Genomic DNA, 19,580 nt, shown 5'->3' with positions numbered 1-19,580 from the left:
TGGGGAACCGCGTGTTCGGCATTCAAAACTGGTCGCCGCCCCGGTGATAAAGAAAGTGTATTCAATAGCAAAAAAAACTTGTGTCTCGGTTCAGCCATCATGTCGACTATTCACGGACTGTTTCGCTTGGCCCTGTTGCCTGTCCTTGCTTGGCTTCTTCTCCAGCAGAAAGCATTCCCATTACCCAATTCACCGCAGATTCAGCTATACGTCTCATGGCTTCCGGTCTCAATCCAGAATGTCATTCTCGATAGTCGACCTCGCATCGCACTTCCCCAGGGGACTGTTGTAGGCTATACAGTGCGAGACACACTCAAGCACCCCGTCGACGCTTTCCGCGGCATCCGATATGCACTACCGCCAATTGGTGAGAGACGGTTTCGTCGCGCGGAACCAATTGGCCCTTCAGAGAGTGTTATAGAAGCGACTCGATTTGGACCAAGGTACGAAACTGGGCCGTCTGAAAAACCGAGGAGGCCAACTAACGGAGCAGATGTCCTGGCAAGCAACTGCTACCAGTCAAAGGCGACACCGGAAACAGCGAAGATTGTCTGACTGTCAACGTTTTCCGACCGCATGGCGTCCAGGGCAAACTACCGGTCGCTGTTTACGTACATGGTGGCGCGTATAATCGGGGAACCTGTAAGCCTCTGGCGATCTGGCAAATCAGAGAAGCTGACCATGATAGCGTCCATGCATAACACGGCCTCGATGGTTGGCTGGTCCGAGCAACCCTTTATCGGAGTTACTTTTAATTACCGGTGAGCTCTCCCTCCCCATGGTTATCAGCGATCAGACCACCATGACTGAAAGAGGTAGGATTGGCGCCCTTGGCTTTCTCCCTTCCACCACGACAGCCGAAGAGGGTATCCTGAACCTGGGTCTGCACGATCAAATCCTCTTGTTCAAATGGGTGCAGGACAACATCGAAGCCTTCGGAGGGGATCCCTCCCAGGTGACGTTGTTTGGCCTCTCTGCTGGTGCCCATTCGGTATGTCGCCTTCTCTTCCTCTTCCTTGAGAGCAATTGCTGAGTGTCAGATTGCCCACCATGTCATGAACTATGACCTCGGTCACACCCTCTTCCACCGTGTCATAATCGAGTCTGGTGCTGCAACCTCCCGGGCGGTCCATTCGTACGACGCTCGCCTCCACGAGGACCAATTCCGCCACTTTGTCGAAGAGGCCGGCTGCAAGGATGCACCTCGCCAGGAGGTGATGGACTGTCTCCGCAGTCAACCCGAGTCCGCCATCACCAATGCCTCCTTCAGCGTGTTCGACCGCTACAATCCCTCCGTACGATGGGCCTTCCAACCGGCCATCGACGGCGACCTCATCAAACAACGACCCATCGACGCCTGGAAATCCGGCAAATGGAACAAAATGCCGATCCTGACGGGATTCAACACCAACGAAGGCACATACTACGTACCGCCAGCCATGTCCCAGTCGGAGGAGTTCACCGCGTTCTTCCGAACCCTCCTCCCTGCATACTCAGCGTCAGACATCGACACAATCGACAATCTCTACCCCGACCCAGCCAAGGATGCCTCGTCGCCCTATGTCGACACAAGAGTTCTACCGGTCGGGCCGCAATACAAACGCGTCGAGGCCGCGTACGGGCACTACGCGTACGCCTGTCCGGTGCGCCAGACGGCCAAGTTTGCCTCGGCAGGTCAGGAGCCTCCTGTCTTCCTCTATCGCTGGGCACTCAATAAGACGGTGCAAGGCGGCGCGAATCATGGCGACCAAATGGCATACGAGACTTTTAACCCCGAGGTGCGTGCCATCTCCGCGGATCAGGAGAAGATTGCGGGTACCTTGCATGCATACTTCACCTCGTTCATTGTATCCGGGCACCCGAACACTATCGCCGGTGCTTATGGAGACCGCCCTGTCTGGGAGACGTATGATGCATCTTCCTCTGGTCGGATCATGGTGTTGGGCGAGGGAAATGATGAACGCGCCGGTGGAAGTGGCGTAGGAATTGCGGCGCAGATGGTGGATGACGAATGGAGTCGGAAAGAATGCAATTTCTGGTGGACGAAGTCGGGGATTTCAGATTAGAAGAAACGAAGGAGTAGAATGCCTGTTAGTAAATCACGTAGTAACTTAACTATGGACTGAATTGAATCGCTAAGTTTTGTTTGGTATGATGGCCGCATGCGGGAAGTTGGATTATGTTGGTTATCGATAAGAGAAAATGAATTGAAATGGCATAAAAGTAACCCCACATTTGATCACGTTCGAATTCACTGCCACCACCTTAACAACCAAACTCCTCGTACACCAAAATAACATGACGACGAGACCACCCCCTATCCTCCTCCTCGACGGTGGTCTGGGCACCACGCTTGGTGACCCTCCCCACAACATCACCTTCACGGCCGAAACGCCGCTCTGGTCCGCTCACCTGCTGATTTCCTCGCCCTCCACCCTCGAAGAAGTCCACCGAGCCTTTGCGACAGTCGGCGCCGACATCGTCCTAACCGCGACGTATCAGACGAGCTTTGAGGGATTCACGCTCACGGACTCTCGTTACACGCGCGAGGATGCAGCGCGCTATATGCGCTCAGCGATTCCGCTTGCGCGACGCGCGGGATCGGCGTCGGGGAGGCCAGTGAAGGTCGCACTGTCGTTGGGCCCCTACGGTGCGACTATGTCCTGTCGGGGCGGAGTATACGGGCCTATATCCGGAGGAGATGGATTCAGAATCGAAGCTGCGCGAGTGGCATGCTCGGCGACTGAGCGTGTTCGTGGACGAGACGGGCACGTGGGACAACTTCGAATACATTGCGTTTGAGACCGTCAAGAGGGCAGATGAAGTGAGAGCCATCCGTGGGGCCATGTCGGATGTGCTGGCAGACATGTACCAAGGTCAGGGGCCCGATCCGGAGAAGAGCCAATTGGCGGTGGGAAAGAAGAAGCCCTGGTGGGTTTGTGGAGTCTTTCCAGAGGAGGAGGTCGATGAGGAGGATGTGCGCGCGTGGGTACGTGCAGCTGTGGGCACACAGGAGGGCGAGACGGGCGTCAATCTCCCCCGGCCGTGGGGCATCGGAGTCAATTGCACCCGCATTGGGAATGTTGGGCGGATCGTCGCGATCATGCAGGATGAGCTGCGTAACTTGCACGAACTGGGAACAAAGGGCTACGTCGACGAGTGGGACAGCGTGACCGGAAGACCCTGGCTGGTGTTGTATCCCGATGGCACCAATGGGGAGAAGTACGACCCTGTCACGAAGACGTGGGTCGCAACGGACACGGGGAAAGAAACACGGCCGTGGGACGAGATCTATTGGGATGTGGTACGGGGAGTGCCTGAGGGTGCGTGGGAGGGTGTGGTAATGGGGGGATGTTGTCGGGCTGGGCCCGAGCAGATCGCTACACTGCGCAGGAGGATTGATGAACGGTCCAATGCTCAAGGCGCCTAGTCGCTACGGAGATGCAGTCAGCCTAGCTAGCCATCTTTGGTGCATCAAACGCCCAAGCAAACAATAATGTGCAGATGATTGACACGCCGTATTCATTAAAAACCGATCCAGAATTTGGTTCGGAGTCAATATTGGACTGGACGCCAGTGGCTCTTCATTCACTATCACGGTGCCAATGCACTACAATGGCTCTTTTCATAGATGTCTACCAACTCCCTTTAAGCGCCCAATGAGAGGACTACGTTGACCCGTAACTGACTTGCCCGGTTCAACTAGACAATTAAGACCTCTTAGATACCTACAACAATCTATATCAGATACCTAGGTACGTTCGCCCCTCGCTTTGATACACAAAACCTCCAAGGAGGATAGTAGTCTATACCGTAGATGCATAATGGGAAGAATTTGAAAGTATATGAAACGCACCCCCGTAACACAACTATGTCACCTATATGAACAACAAAACTTGAACTCTCTCTTCCTTGAGGTTCGAGATACCTTCGCACGTCACTAGCCCAGATGAGGTATTTCCATCAGTCACCAGGCCAGCCACCAACATTCCACAAGGCGTAACAGCTGCGCCAAAATGGTGGAAAGCATCCCCAGTCTTAATTCGTTGATGTCGAGTACTATAGGGATACGTGAGCACATTCGGGAAATTAATGGTCTCGCTATTGCAGGCTATAGTCCGAGTCATCCACATGGATGCATGCCACTTCGAATAGAACAATGGTGTAAGCCCATAGCAGATGGGGCCTTGCAATCATAACCTATCTGGGTCGTCATCTAGGAGCACGATTGGACTTGTACAGCCGCTGACAATCCCACACGGGAGGGCGCCAAATCCTCCGGCCTCATACTCTACCTCAGGTACTATGTTTCCAGTATTACGTGGGGTCCAGGGAATGAAGGAAATGTCAAGAGTGATCCCAAAATGGAAACCCTTAACGAAGCTCGAAATCACCCACATGGCGTCTTTGCTCACACCCCACGTATGACGCTTGTGTAGCCGTCTGACGGTACCTGTCCACGCTGTCTCTGCCGCCGACGGATCGTCAAGGAAGTTGTTGCTATCGGTCCAGCCCGTTAGTCAATGTTGGGCGGCAATGAAGCTAGACAAGCACTGTACAATATTAGTGGTTGCTGAATCGAGTACACATGCAGAACCATGCTGAGCATTCCAAATGGGTGGGGGAAGGTTCCTCTCTCATAGGTGGAGCACCTCGCGGTAGGGCCTACTTTTGTCAGCAGAACCACGATGGAAGACAGAAGGAAGGCGGTTGGCGCACGCGACTTGCATCTTGGCGGGCAAGGGGGCGAAATGGAATGTTCGAAGGATTCCCGTTAGTACGAGACATGACATCGGGTGGCAGATCCTGGCACGCCAAATCTGCCAGAGCAGGCGCATAATAGTTGGTCATGAACCGTGCAGGAGTGGCATCCTAGAGGCTGCTAAGTTCGGAGGCAGGATGGTGACATCGTCGCCAGACGTCATTAACGTGAAGATCCCTCGGTAACTGTCACTTACGGAAAGTTGCAATACAGAAGGGACTACCAAAAGCGTTATCTGGCATGAGGAGGGCATCCCGGTTGTCATCTGCCAACGCATCCTTGATTAGGTCCAGGTCTGTCAATCGTGGAGAGTCGGGGGAAAGTGGTCTGTTGGCGAATTCGGAGGATTCGCTGGCTCCGCAACTAAAGAGACCAACAGAGCAATCGGAGCATCGTGGGCTGTTGGCACTATGGCAAACGTGGTCTTGGATACCTCGTCGTGAGGATGTTCTGGTCACTCTGGCGTTGGGAATTCGATATAGTAACAACCCATATGCACGATGCATGTACGCGGTCCGAAATGGCCCCTAATTAATGTATGCAGACCACTGTTAGCGTCGGAGATAAAAATATCATATTAATTGCCTAATATAGCATCCAACTCACGTAATATTTTTACTTTGGGATTGCCGACTTCCATTAAATTGGCCAACAGCGGCTAATATTAATAGTCTTTTCGTGGGCCTCCAACCCAATCAGCACTGCAGACGCGTACCAACGTGTTGGGTTTCTGGAGCCACAGCGTGAAGGCCCATGCGATGCCATTCGACACATGCGAGCTGAAGGGGAAAATAAACACCATCTGGGTTAACGGGTTTAACTGGTCCGACGGTCTGCTAACCTTTTGGAAATTGGGAGGTAACCGTCATGGGGTCGAGATGTCAAGCATAGGCATGTAAGCCGGTTGGGTCGTATTCACCTGGGTTCACTAGTATATAATCAATCAACCATCACCAGTGACGGCAGATCACCATCACTCGGGATTTGTCCATTGCCTCGGCCGCTTTCTCTTAGCTTCGCCTTCCTGTCCGTTCCAACAACCACGCCAAGAGTGAACTGCGGCAGACCATGACCGACTTCCACAAGGTTCAAGAGCTGGGTCTGGACGAGGACACCACCCTCAAGATACTGGAGAGGCTCAGACACATCAGTCAGTTATACCGAACAGGAAAGCCCCTCTTCCCCCGTCGTCTGCTGGAAGACCTCAGCCACCAGATCGACGAAGGGAAGGAAGAGGTATACATTCCAGACTTCGATGACGTGCCCCAGGCCTACAGCCTTAAAGTCCCCAATTGGTGCACGGATTTCGCGTAAGCCCTACCACTGTGCACAGCCCAGGCCAGAAGGCTAACCGATAGAGATAGTAACACCTATCGGATCAACTACCAAAGCATCCACTACCTGGGCTGTCCCACTCCGTTCTGTCCAGAGTTCGTCCTACGCAGCGATCATGCCCCGGTCACTATAGGTACATGCGCTCCTCAGGCCCAAGTGGAAGTACGTTCGAGACCATTCGCGGAGCATTTGTCAGACAGCGCCAGGTATGGCTGGAGAGCTCTGGTCGTCAAAGCCTAGTACACCATCTTGCCACTCTTAAGACCACGGCAAAGATTCGAAAGATAGTCTGCTTCGGCCTTGGCTCCCTCGGAAGGCGGTGCGGCTACCACTGTACGCGGGCCCATACGCAACATGCTGCAGTAGAGACGATGGTGGCGTCGTTGGCCAAGAGAGGTCTGAACGATAATCAGGAGATCAAGTGTTATGCGCAGGATCCAGTTTACGACGAGGTCGACCAGGAGTTCCTCAGAAGTATCGGAATCACCCCATTAGAAGACCCCAAGGGATTTCTTCAAGTGGATGAGCACACGCTGGTCTTTTCCGTGAGCCCCAACGTCCCGGTCAAACAGATCGTTGCCGACCTTCACTGGCCTGCTGCAATGATATGGAACACTGTGACTTCATCCGAGAAGGATAAATGCTGGGTCAAGCGCACGGAGAAGAATGGAACAGTCCGTTGGACATGGTAAGTCGGACCGTCCCCAACTTGAAGAGAGTGTGTATTAATACGTTGTTAGCCCCTTCACCACTGACCCTGACTCTGGACGTGTGCGTCGGATGGTCAAACATTATGCGCAGGCACAGCTAAAAGATCCGGATGAGTATTTTGGGGATTTAACTATTTACATGAAGTGTGAAGAATAAAGTAACAGTCACTGGCTTAACAGGCAGAAGGCCATACCCATGTGACCTTTTATACATTAGATCGATCAGTCCGGCGGGAGGAGATAATTAAGAGTGGGAATGCGACATCTTTTTGATTGCGACGCTCTTCGCTCGGATGGCTCTTCCCTTCCATAGTAAGACCACAGGTGCTAGAGTCAGCGCCAGCGCCACAAAAGCTAGTAGACTACTTGCCCAAGGATATCCCAGCCGAACATACATTGGCTTAGCTGCTAATGGCAAGAACGCCGCGAAGATGTTCTCTCCGAATGCGACAGCCGCGATAGCACTGGCTGCATAGCCGGCATAGGAATCCGTGATATAGATACTAACGGCGGTGACAATTACCATACTTGCATATCCGATCAGAGCCAGGGCCACGGCAAGTACGATCCAGTGGGACTGGTATATACCCCAACCGTACATAAAGAGGCCACCTGCTAGCGCAAAGGCTGTACTTGGAATGGAAAGATGCAGGATATACTCAGGAATTGGGATTCCGGGGCTGTCCGGGTTGTATGAAGCACTTCGGGTGTAGACTCGGTTTTGTAGAGTGCATGCGAGGAGGCCAATGACTTGACCAATGCCTATAGCAGCCTGAACTACACCGTCGGTGTACGATGGCCAGCCATAAGTGTCGCTAAACACGAGGGGGATTGACTGGGTGGAAATGAAGACCAGGCCAAACGCAAATGCGGACCACAATGTAAAGGAGGTAATGGTTGGCTCGGTTGTAAGCAGAACAGCTGATCGGGCTACAGTTTCCTTAAACGTTCCCAGGGTCTCGCTATCGTCTGACACCCCCGGCGAAGCCTCGTCAGGCATAAGCTTCACGCGAAGTAATGGGCCTCGGGTTTCCTTCATACAAAAGAGAACAACCGGAGTGAATGCACCGTATATAATCAATTCAATCCAGAATACCCTGCCTGCTCAGCTGCAGTTCCCTATAGGGCAAGGGATGTTACTTACCATCGCCACCCTAATGGCTCCACAATAGCACCCAGAACAGGCCCCATTGTCACCCCAAACAACAAGGTGAATGTATACAAAGTTAGAGGGAAGACCCGTTCTTGGTGATGCAGGAATAGATTCGACGCTATTCCATCTGCGCAATTTTGCAAAGTTCCTCCGAAAGCCCCGGCGATAGCCCGGCAGACAACAAGCGTGGCAAAATTTTGGGCCAACGCCTGTGGGATCAAAAAGATCGTGAAGAGACCATATGCCACCTACAATGCTATTAGTAATTGATGCCGAGACGTATGAACAGAGAATTTGGTACCAAAAAGCCAAACTTCATTCCATAAGTCTCCATTAATGGGAGAGTCACTAGCGGAACAAATGCAGCCGCGGCATTCCATGCCGTAACAGCAAAAAAGTTATACTCAAATACTCCATTGGCCAAACGGAATTCAGCGGATATTGCGTCGGCTGCGGTGGTGATAGACGTGGCGTTCAACCCGACAATGAAGGTGACCCAACATGATGTTAGCATCGACATCCATTTCTTCCAACGCGGCCAATTGAAAGGATTATGGGGATGGTGCTCCCAGTGCATCGGAGACTGGATTGTCATTTGGCAGCGGCATATCTGGGCGAAACGTGCACAGGAGTGCTGATTCAAACCGCGACGGTAGCAAAAAGGGTGGGAAAGCTTAGCGGATCCAAGTCCACAAAAGAGGATATCCTGGGATTTCCTTGTGGGAAATCCTCAGACTGATCTGCCATGTTATTGGACTGTCCAGTGCTCCGTTGTTTCCACCGTGATGGTGATTGGATGCATTCACGATCCGTAGTGGATTTCCTGAGTAATGAAAACTCGAATAGAGACAACAGTTCACACCTCAGGCATCAAAGAACTCTTCCGCCCAACCTTCCCTTTTTGGGTCAATCATTTTCGGAGTTTCCTCGTCGTATAGATTTAAAGAAACAGAGATAATATTGGGGTGTTTTAGGCATCGTATGCAAAAGAGCACACGTCGCTATTGCCGTGCTAAAATAGAAACACACGAAAGGTTCACAATATATAGTAACAGTACACAATTGTCCACATCATTTTCTAAATATAGAGGCCATCAGGATCTGTCAGGAACATTCCCATCCCTCATGGGAAACTTACCAGGGTCAAAAATGGAACACAGCGAAACGAATGTTCTGCGTCCACATGATTTCATATCATCTCACAGGCGGTCCTCTCGGAGCTAGTACTTGCAACCCTTGCAATGTTCCATGCTCTCCATGATCATTACTTTTCTGTCCTTGACGATATCCGCATCACCCATTTAACATAATGTATTCATTTGGGAAACTTCCGTTGGGATACCTAAATCAGGAAGATCCAAGATATATACTCCGTACACTTTCTCGAAGCTGAGCCTCGCAAAAGGCGCGCGCATTTGGAGGATGTCGATCAATGATGGAGCATCAGGTCCAGCGGCTGTCACACGCCAGCAACCAGATCTGCCTCAAAGAGAGTTACAAAGCGGCAAGAATCCGCAGACAGATCACTTCAGTGAGAACGAAGGAGGCCGCTCCGAGAATGTACTCTAGACCATGAAGGGTCCGCTCCACTAGTACACCCTTCTAGAATCCGCACCGTACCGCAACGGCGCGGATAAGGACCGTGGGAACAGTAATTGATGCTAAACTACGTGACTCTGGTTCAAAGTTCCCCTTCTCTGAATGAGTTTATTTTTTATTTTATTTTGTTTTATTATTCATCTTCAATTTTTTAATTTTTTTTTTATTTTTTCTTTTTTTTGGGAGGTTGGGTGTCAAGTATGATATTGATGGTACTATAATAAATCGAAGTGATGGATATATATTTATATTGAGGGACGGAGACAAATATATCTACTTCTTAATTAGAAGTACTAGTAGTACACCCTACTCCAACAATATACACATTGATTAACTTCTGACGCGATTTCGCTACATGGTAACAAAGTATACGAATATTGTACGAATATCTGGGAATGCCAACTATGATTGACTAATGATACTCTGTACTGGTTTATCACCATGAGGCCGATTTAGGCGGGCGTGTGAATGGCAGAATGTAAATATAACACACCTTAGTCAGCAGAGCATGGTAGAAAGGCAACAGGCAATGGCAGGCAATGTCTCAATATTTAATATATGGTTGATATATTTTTAATTTATAAAGACCATGACCTTGATAGGTCTCCATAATTCGATCAATTCTAGAATCCCAATAAGTGACGTCATACAGGAAGACACGGAAGACCCCGAGTCTCCGACTATAAAAAAACCAAAAAATAAAAAGAAAAAACCTTGACCGAATCCCATGGCCAAGAAGCCGAGACTTGCAGCGGTGGGGGACCCAGAGGGCTTGTTCTCCGCCCGAAACGTTACGAATGCAAGTCTATGTCTACTCCAAAACACCTCCATTTTCGACAACTTTTACGAGGAAAGATTATGGTGCTGGTCAGCGCCAGCCAAAATTTGATCATATTTTACTTAGGAAATTTAGGATGATCGGTCGGTTCTGTCAGAGGTTCAGAACTTCAGACTGGGTTTGTTTGAAGCGAAAGTCTGTCAACCGCGTGCCGATGGAGACGTTTCTAATTTTGAGCACTTGAACTTGACCCGCCCGAGGCCCTTGATCATCGATCAGACTTCTTTACAGAGCATTCTGTAGACATCTACCCGAACCTTTGCAGATCACGGATTACTGTACCAGTGATTGCCAGCGTCCGATACGAGACGACGCGATCCTCAACCTCTCTTGCGGCCACATCTCATCTAGGATGGTACACCAGATGTACCTGTCCTGACCCGCATCTCTGAGGGTTACGTCAGATGCAGAGTTTGCAAGACATGAATCGTAATGTTTCAATATCATAGGTTGGGTGTCAGCCGCCACCCAGATACTGTGTACATATCACGCATGGGAAGTGGGGAGTGCAAGGACTCGGATCCACACCGAGCCGTTGCTTGTTTCAGAGAGCACCATTCGGAGCAACCCAAGGAACAAAATGCAGAAAATTTCTTTTTGCTCGTCTCACTGTGGTTTGATACAAATGTCTGGATAAGGCAGAGGGTCGGACCAACTGGAAAGGATGACATTGGTTCATCCAAGAGAATGTCCAGTCCCCACCTACATCGCCATCACAAACCTTCGCAGCACCGTGCATCAATTCCAGGGTTCTTTCGATCTTTAGAGTGGTCGTGTTTCGGGTCTCAAGCCTAGGGCCGCTCCAGATAAGGTAGCATATCGCCCAATCATGTCATGACGTTTCTTAATATAGGCTGGTCCCGCTATCGATCGGCACCATGTTCGAGTATGGCCATCCTCACACACTATCGGGCTCCGCTGGCGCTACCTCAACATTTTTTTTCCTTCTTTAATAGAAAATCTGAAGCAAACAGACTCCACCAGGCGCACTACGCATCTCGCCTCTTCCGGACCCTATGAACTGGGGACTGAGGTGGATGGCAAACCGTCAACGTTGCCGCTGCTTCTTCGTGCTGGTGCGGCGTCACGCCATATGAAAGACTATCCCAATCATGAAAAGTCTGCGCCCCAGCGATAATCAACGAACTGGTGGCTTGGACTGCAGCTTCGACCAGACTACAATAATAGCATAGCGGTGATTCAGCCGTGGGCCTTCAGGGCAGAAACCATACTGGGATAGGAAACATGTGGTATCAAGTGAGAAAAGTCGGTACCCCACCACGGGTGAAAGGTAGATAATGGATGGTTCCATGTCATCTATCAGCAGGCGAGGAGTGGGTCTATAGTAGAAGTCGTAATGGCCATGGTAGAAGTCCATGGCCCATTTTTATCCCCAGCCTTCCTGGCCTGATAGTTTCAAGCCTTCTTTACGAAAGCTTTTGCAGCTGCTTTTTCGAGTCGACAGGTCGCTCGTTCCTTCGTTTTGCTTTCCCTTGTTTTTAACCACTCCCAGGGCATGTAGGATTATTCCGTTTGCAATTATCGAGAGCTTGAGTCGCGCAGTTGTCGGTAGCAGGCCACTGCCGGGATGTTCCTCACGGTGATGCAGCGCTCAGCGATTATTATCCTATCGCTGCTGAGCACTACCGCCTTAAGCTGGCCTTACACCGAGTCGCTCGTTGACTATAACTTGAATGAAAACAAAACCGCGGAAGCGCCCATCGACTATTGGGGAGAATGGCCGGATCATGAATATCACCCCTCGCCCGATAACTGGCGCTTCCCCATCTATACAATCTTTTTGGACCGCATCGCTAACGGTGACCCGAAGAATGATGACATTAACGGCACTGCCTTTGAGCATGTGGTGGGCTCGAACCAAATGCGCCATGGGGGCGATCTGGTTGGTTTAATTGATACGCTAGATTATATAAGGGGCATGGGGTTCAAGGTGTGTTGAACCTATTGTGATTCGATCTTGGTGTCTTATGCTTACCGTAATAGGGTATTTACTTCGCTGGAACGTACTTGATGAATCTTCCCTGGGCCTACGATGCTACTCCCCGGTTGACACCACTTTGCTCGACATGCACCATGGCACACTCGAGGATTGGAGACGGACCATCACCGAGATCCACAAACGTGATATGTATGTGATCATGGATAATACACTGGCAACGTAAGTATATGTCCCAGATGCCTCGGATCAATAGGCATTGACAGGAATATGCAGAATGAGCAACCTGATTGGTTTCAAAGGACATCTCAACGATTCAGCCGATTTTCAATCACATGAGTATGAAGTCCAATGGATCTCAGATAGACAGTACGCCGATTTCAAATTCAGTAATGAGTACAATGAAACCTGCAACTTCCCGAAATTCTGGAATGAGACTGGCTATCCATTGACATCAGGTGGTGTCGAGGAGCTGAAAGGGTGTTACAACAGCGATTTCGATCAATTTGGAGAACTGGAAGCGTTCGGTAACTTTCCTGACTGGAAACGCCAACTTACCAAGTTCGCCTCGGTGCAAGATCGTCTGCGCGAATGGCACAAGCCTATCCGTGATGTCATCACCAAGCATTCCTGTATTCAGATTGCTAGTCTAGATATCGATGGTTTTCGTTTCGATAAAGCTGTCCAGACAACCCTCGAGCCCCTAAGTGAAATAACCGCAGTCTACCGTGAATGTGCAAAGAAATACGGCAAGCATAATTTTTTCCTTCCCGGCGAGATCACTTCAGGAAATACCTTTGGCAGTCTCTACCTTGGACGGGGTCGTCAGCCAGATCAGCAGCCAGAATCTGCAGATGCGGGTGCTAAGCTGAAGAATAGCTCGGACGGATATTTCCTCAGAGATGATGGCTACCAGGCGTTGGACTCAGCCGCATTTCACTACACGATCTACCGTTCGATGACTCGTTTTCTGGGAATGGATGGTAATTTAGTGGCTGGCTTTGACTTGCCGACTGATTTTATCGAGGCCTGGAATGGGATGCTCGTGAGCAACGATTTCCTCAATGCATACACGGGCGAAGTAGACCCGAGGCACATGTATGGTGTCTCTAACCAGGACAACTTTCGCTGGCCAGCAATCAAGAATGGCACCGAGAAATACCTTCTTGGTCTTTACATCGTCACCCTGGAGCTCCCTGGAATTCCTCTGATCTTGTGGGGTGAAGAGCAGGCGATGTATGTATTTGAGTCCACTGCCTCTAACTACTTGTTTGGCCGGCAGCCAATGACGTATCAGACTGCATGGTGGACTCATGGCTGCATGACTTTAAACACATCCAAATTCTACGATTTCCCTAATGAGAAGGGTTTACACGGCTGCGAAGATATCACCGTTACGTATGATCAGCGGAACCCGGCACACCCGCTGCGCAATATCATGAAGCGCATGTTCGAAATTCGCGAGCAGTATCCGGTAGCAAATGATGGGTTTTATCTTCAGACGCTTTCTCAGCTGACAAAGGATGTGTACCTTCCTGGTTCAACGGATACTCCGACTGTGACTGGTCTATGGTCGGTGTTGCGGAGCTACATTCCTGGCGTGCAGAAGGAGGCAAGCAAGAACAGTCAGAATCTATGGCTTGTGTATCATAATGCGAACAAGACCGAAACCTACGGTGGTGATTGCAAGAAGAAAGATACTGCCTTGTTGTCCCCCTTCAAGTCGGGAATGAAGCTGAAGAATCTCTTCTACCCTTACGATGAGCTTACTTTGGAAGATGGCCCGGGCGAAGTTGCAGTCCACAACAGCACAGAGACCTATGGATGCATTCGCAGTATGAAGTTGCTTCCATGGGAATACCGGGCTTATGTGGAGGCCGACAGCTTTGTTGAGCCAGGCCCTACCGTCACTGAGTTCGTTCCTGGCCACGACGCCCGATTGTTGTCTACGGACGATAGTGGCCAAACTGTTGACATTCAGCTCGGATACTCCAAAGAGATGGACTGTGACAAGATAGCTGATGCGATCTCTCTGAACTCAACGACAGTGAAGGGAATCACCGCCTCCCTTGACACATCCAGCGTGTCCTGCAACAAGATATCCGCAAGGACGAGCAGTGATAACTTTATCGGGGAGATCCCAACTGTTTGGACATGGTCCGCCAAGCTAAAAAATGTCCACCATGGAATCCATCAACTAACAGTCAAGAACGTTTCCACGACATCTGGAGTTCATACTGATGCGGTTGATCAGTTCTTGTTCCGTGTGGGAAGTCAAAATAATCCTCTCTTATCCCCCCTGGCCAATTATACCACCAGCCTTGTACAGAAATCCGACAACGGCAGCATCTATATTCAGCATGACGCCGCTGGAGCTGACCAATTCCGCTACTCGACTGATTTTGGCCTCAACTGGTCCAACTGGACAACGTATACCGGTGATAACACTCTCGTCAGCTTTCCAGAGTGGACCGGAACGGACGCCCAGAAGTGGAAGGGAACCCATATCCGCGTACAGTACTTTTCAAGGCTCACCGCTAGTAGTGATTACATCCAGGAAGGTGATCATGGCTGGGAGAATGGCGTTGCTCGAAGATTCCCTAACCTCTTTTGGAACGGTCCGTTCAATCAATATGGTTACGATGCGGGACTGGATAACAAGATGAGATATGATACCAAGGAGCACCGTTGGAAGTACGATTTCGTTTACGAGTGGCCAGCTATAGGACAGATGAGTGTGTGGGGCATGTTAAAGGATGGGCGGCCCGACGTTACAGAGGTCTATGGCGATGTCGACAACTCATCTGTAGTTCAGAAACTTCCTCCGTCTTACCTCTCATCCAACGTGATCAATATCACGCAGTTGCCTCCATTCCCGCACCTTGGCTGGACCATCACTCTCAATGACGCCAATCTGAGATATGAGATGCTTCCAGTCGGATCTGGATGGGCTCAGCTCGTGCTATACATTCTTCTCTGGGTCCTCCCAATTCTCATGGGGTTTGCTGGTATCTTCATCTTCATCAGGACATTCTACCGCGTTAAGCTCAATACCGATGGTGACGTGGCTAAAGAAGATAAGCTACCGCTTCTGTTTTGGCGGAGGGTCAGAGAAAAGTTCTCCGGCGATGACGACTCGGATAAGTCAATATCTGATAAGGATGTACCGATGGACGTTGCTCTCGCGGGAGCCCCGGAGCAACGACGTACAGTGTTGATCGCCACTATGGAATACAACATCGAAGACTGGAAGGTCAAGGTCAAGATCGGCGGTCTAGGAGTTATGGCACAACTTATGTCCCAGAATCTGAAGCATCAAAACCTTATCTGGGTCGTTCCTTGTGTTGGTGACATTGAATATCCTCAGGACACGCCATCTGAGCCTTTCGTGGTCAGTATCCTAGACAAGCCCTACTTTATCAATGTGCAATACCATATAGTTGAGAACATCACCTATGTCCTGCTTGATGCTCCCGTTTTCCGGCAGCAAACTAAAGCAGAGCCGTATCCTCCTCGCATGGACGATCTTGACAGTGCAATTTACTATTCGGCATGGAATCAGTGTATCGCAGAAACTATCAAGCGATTCCCTTCCATCGACCTTTATCATATCAACGATTTCCATGGTTGTTTAGCACCGCTGTATTTGTTACCTACGCGTACTATCCCAGTGTGCTTGTCCTTGCATAATGCTGAATTCCAGGGCCTCTGGCCCCTGAGAAATCCCCAGGAGAAAAAGGAAGTTTGTTCGGTCTTCAACCTCCCCGTCGAAACTGCAACCAAGTACAGTCAATTTGGAAACGTTTTCAACCTTCTTCACACCGGTGCTAGCTATGTGCGATTTTACCAACGCGGCTTTGGCGCGGTAGGTGTTTCCAAGAAGTATGGAAAGCGCTCATGGGCTAGATACCCGATTTTCTGGAGTCTTGAAAAGATTGGCAGTCTTCCAAACCCAGATCCCTCCGACACAGGAGATATAGCAAATAACCCAGATACCGAAGTCCCAATCCAGTCCTACGAAGAACGAATCAATGACAAGCTACAGGCGCAAAAGTGGGCTGGTCTGAATGAAGACCGCAACGCTGACTTACTAGTGTTCGTTGGACGATGGTCGAAGCAGAAGGGTGTGGATTTGATTGCAGATGTCATGCCAGCAGTATTATCCGCCAGACCCCACGTACAATTGATCTGCGTTGGACCTATTGTCGATCTCTACGGTCGGCTGGCCGCAACAAAGCTGGAGCGCATCATGGAAATGTTCCCTGGTCGCGTGTTCTCTAAGCCAGAGTTCACCGTTCTGCCTCCATATGTGTTTTCCGGTGCTGACTTCGCCCTGATCCCCTCCAGAGACGAGCCATTTGGGTTGGTTGCTGTGGAATTCGGTCGTAAAGGTGCACTGGGAATCGGCTCTCGCATCGGAGGCTTAGGCCAAATGCCTGGTTGGTGGTACACCGTGGAGTCCGACGCAACCCGCCATCTTTTGCACCAGTTGAAGACTGCTATCAAACAAGCTTTGGACTCATCACAGGAAACTCGGGAGGAGATGCGCGCCAATTCAGTCAGGCAGCATTTCCCTGTTCTTGAATGGATCCAGAAGCTCGAAGCCTTGCAGCGAACGGCGATCCAAATCCATCACACAAAGAACAAGAACACCGTGACAGGCCCGATGCCAGAGTCGCAGAACTACTGGGAGACGCAAAGCATGCGGATGTCTACGCTGGGCCTTCCAGGACCTACCCAGCCGATAACAGAGGGGCTGGATACGCCGCCAGGAAAGCTTTTGACGCCCGGCCAGTCTCGATTTACTGAATTGCAGTTAGAGGGAGCTGATGGCAGCAGGAACAGTAGTCTAGGCCGCAAACTCTCTCTCGGTCGGCGATCTGGACCTGGTCAGGGCAGGAAACGCCTCGGCAAGAGCCCACCGCGCGAGAGCCAGATTCTCGGCGAGGAGTTGGATGGTGAGAACACGGATGCCGATGAAGACGGCACCGCTACGCCGCAGGTGAACTATATTTCCCCTGAGGAGGCTATGGCTGCAGTGAACAACACTCTGGGATCCCAGGATATCGGAACCGCCCACACGAACAACAGTACTCACTCGCTCGCTGGTCCTCAAGGATCTTCTTACATGTCAGTGCCAGGCTCACCAAACAACATGTCGCGGGCTTCTTCTCCCATGCCGGGAACCCCGGGGTTGCCTCAATACCCATTCCAGTTCGCATTGGGTTCCGGTGGAAATACTCCTTTCTCTCATTCCCGCAATGTCTCCATGCTTTCCTTGCCTTCAGTCGTGGCGGACCACAACCAGCCAGTTTTCGAGCTGCAAAAGGTTGACCCAACCTTTACAGACAGCACACGCCACTTCACGCGACGCTTCGAAGAGATCCTCAACGACTTGAACAAGAAGAACTCAATGACAGACTGCTGTATCGAGACCTACCTAATGAAGAGCGAGCGTAAATTCTACGACATGTACAACGATGCACAGCTAAAGAAGCAGCCCGATGATCGTGCAGGATCTGACACGAACTCGGACACTCAAGATAACCGTGCCTCGTACCCCAGTGCCAATGGAGGTTCGGACTCGAATGATCCAGATGAGATCGACCAATGGCTCTCTCGCCTGGGATACAAGCGGCCTATCGCTATTCAGAGATTCATGAGACGGCGCCTCGGGAAATGGCCTGTTTACGCTCTATTCCTGGGTCTTGGACAAATCATCGCGACCAACTCCGCTCAAATGACCCTGTTGGTCGGCCAGGTAGGAGAAACGGCAACCAAGTTGTACATTATCGCAGCGATCTACTGTATTTCCTCTATCTGTTGGTGGCTCCTCTTCTATCGCTTCCCGTCAGTAATCGTTCTCACTCTCCCCTGGTTCATATACTGCATGGCCTTCATTATCATTGGTGTCTCTCCATTCGCTCTCACACCCCTTGGTCGAGCCTGGGCCCAGAATGTTGCTGCGGGTGTCTACTCTGCCGCGTCCTCTAGCGGATCGCTCTTCTTCGCCCTCAACTTTGGTGACCAGGGTGCCGTACCTATAAAGGATTGGATGTTCCGCGCAAGTCTCATTCAAGGAATTCAGCAGCTCTACACCGTCGCCTTATGGTACTGGAGTTCCAAGGTGACTGAGGCAGAAGTGGGAGGCGTGTCCACCGCTGCCCTGAACTCATGGAGACTCACAGCTGTGGTGATGCCCATTGCCGCGCTATGTTTCATAGTCGGCGTGCTCCTCGCACTCGGCCTACCAAAATACTACCGCCAATCCCCTGGTAGGATTCTCTTCTTCTACACGTCCCTCTTCCGCCGCCGCATCGTCCTCTGGTTCTTCTTCATGGTAATTGTTCAGAACTGGTTCCTCTCCGCAGCATTCGGTCGCAACTGGTCATTCCTCTGGACCTCTCAACACGCCAAAACATGGGAGATCGTAATCTTGGTCATCTTCTTCTTCGTCATACTCTGGGTACTTATCCTCATCATCTTCCGCGCTCTGTCCAAGGAGCACAGCTGGATTCTCCCCGTCTTCGGCCTGAGTCTCGGCGCACCGCGCTGGGCCCAGACATGGTGGGGAACTTCCAACATAGGCTACTACCTGCCGTGGGCCGGAAGCCTAACATCCGGTGCCCTGGTGTCGAGATGCGTCTGGCTCTGGCTCGGCGTCCTCGACGAAATCCAGCAAGTCGGTCTGGGTATGATCCTCCTGCAAACCCTGACACGAGTGCACGTTTGCTTCGTCCTGTTGGCCGCACAGGCTCTCGGATCCATCGCCACGATCTGCGCACGTGGATTCGCGCCGAACAAGCTCGGTCCCGCGAGTATCTCTCCGAACGTGGGCACCTCTCTAGATACAGTTGGAAATGCGTGGTTCTGGATTGCGCTCTTCTTCCAGCTTCTGGCTAGGTAAGCCTTTGCATTCACCCCCCTTTCATGAAACTCATTACTAATGCGGGTTGTAGTTGGGGCTTCCTTTTGTTCTATCGTCGTGAGCAGCTTAATAGGCCTTAAGGCTTGCTTGTTGGTTCGGATTGGCGATTGATGCGATGTTACTTGACCAGCGATCTCCTTTGCCGAGATACCTGTCTACCATCTCTTCATGGCCGGCATGTTTGTTGATTGCCATCTTTACTGGCATTGCGGGTGTTCGTTATGATATGAAGACTCGAGATCTTAATGTATTTATGTATATTTTTGGTGTTGTGGTTAGAGGTACATAGATGGCTGGA

At 50.8% G+C, this 19,580-nt stretch overlaps 5 protein-coding genes across 5 annotated transcripts; 4 read left to right on the top strand and 1 right to left on the bottom strand.

Annotated features, from left to right (window-relative positions):
* Positions 1-99: 99 nt before the first annotated feature.
* ANOM_000469 (putative extracellular lipase) lies at positions 100-2,066 on the top strand (the record flags this gene model as incomplete). The annotated part of the gene is made up of 5 exons (XM_015545727.1): positions 100-443; positions 494-642; positions 689-761; positions 820-991; positions 1,041-2,066. The coding sequence occupies 5 exons, from the start codon at positions 100-102 to the stop codon at positions 2,064-2,066; spliced, it is 1,764 nt and encodes a 587-aa protein (XP_015412349.1).
* Positions 2,067-2,298: 232 nt separating this feature from the next.
* On the top strand, positions 2,299-3,430 carry ANOM_000468 (homocysteine S-methyltransferase family protein; the record flags this gene model as incomplete). The annotated part of the gene is made up of 2 exons (XM_015545726.1): positions 2,299-2,650; positions 2,712-3,430. 2 exons carry the CDS (start codon positions 2,299-2,301, stop codon positions 3,428-3,430), a joined length of 1,071 nt encoding a protein of 356 aa, XP_015412350.1.
* Positions 3,431-5,830: 2,400 nt separating this feature from the next.
* Positions 5,831-6,964, top strand: ANOM_000467 (SRR1 family protein; the record flags this gene model as incomplete). Its single annotated transcript, XM_015545725.1, has 4 exons — positions 5,831-6,072; positions 6,127-6,259; positions 6,304-6,785; positions 6,838-6,964. The coding sequence occupies 4 exons, from the start codon at positions 5,831-5,833 to the stop codon at positions 6,962-6,964; spliced, it is 984 nt and encodes a 327-aa protein (XP_015412343.1).
* An 87-nt stretch (positions 6,965-7,051) lies between these two features.
* On the bottom strand, positions 7,052-8,555 carry ANOM_000466 (MFS multidrug transporter; the record flags this gene model as incomplete). Its single annotated transcript, XM_015545724.1, has 3 exons — positions 7,052-7,904; positions 7,952-8,208; positions 8,262-8,555. The coding sequence occupies 3 exons, from the start codon at positions 8,553-8,555 to the stop codon at positions 7,052-7,054; spliced, it is 1,404 nt and encodes a 467-aa protein (XP_015412344.1).
* Positions 8,556-11,985: 3,430 nt separating this feature from the next.
* ags3 (alpha-1,3-glucan synthase Ags3) lies at positions 11,986-19,516 on the top strand (the record flags this gene model as incomplete). The annotated part of the gene is made up of 4 exons (XM_015545723.1): positions 11,986-12,304; positions 12,402-12,576; positions 12,631-19,257; positions 19,314-19,516. 4 exons carry the CDS (start codon positions 11,986-11,988, stop codon positions 19,360-19,362), a joined length of 7,170 nt encoding a protein of 2,389 aa, XP_015412341.1. The 3' UTR covers positions 19,363-19,516.
* Positions 19,517-19,580: the final 64 nt, after the last annotated feature.

This window comes from Aspergillus nomiae (genome assembly GCF_001204775.2).
Source record: "Aspergillus nomiae NRRL 13137 chromosome Unknown contig00003, whole genome shotgun sequence".
Classification (NCBI taxonomy): domain Eukaryota; kingdom Fungi; phylum Ascomycota; class Eurotiomycetes; order Eurotiales; family Aspergillaceae; genus Aspergillus; species Aspergillus nomiae.
The sequence above is the reverse complement of the archived record's forward strand: the minus strand, read 5'-3'. Positions and strand labels throughout refer to the sequence as shown.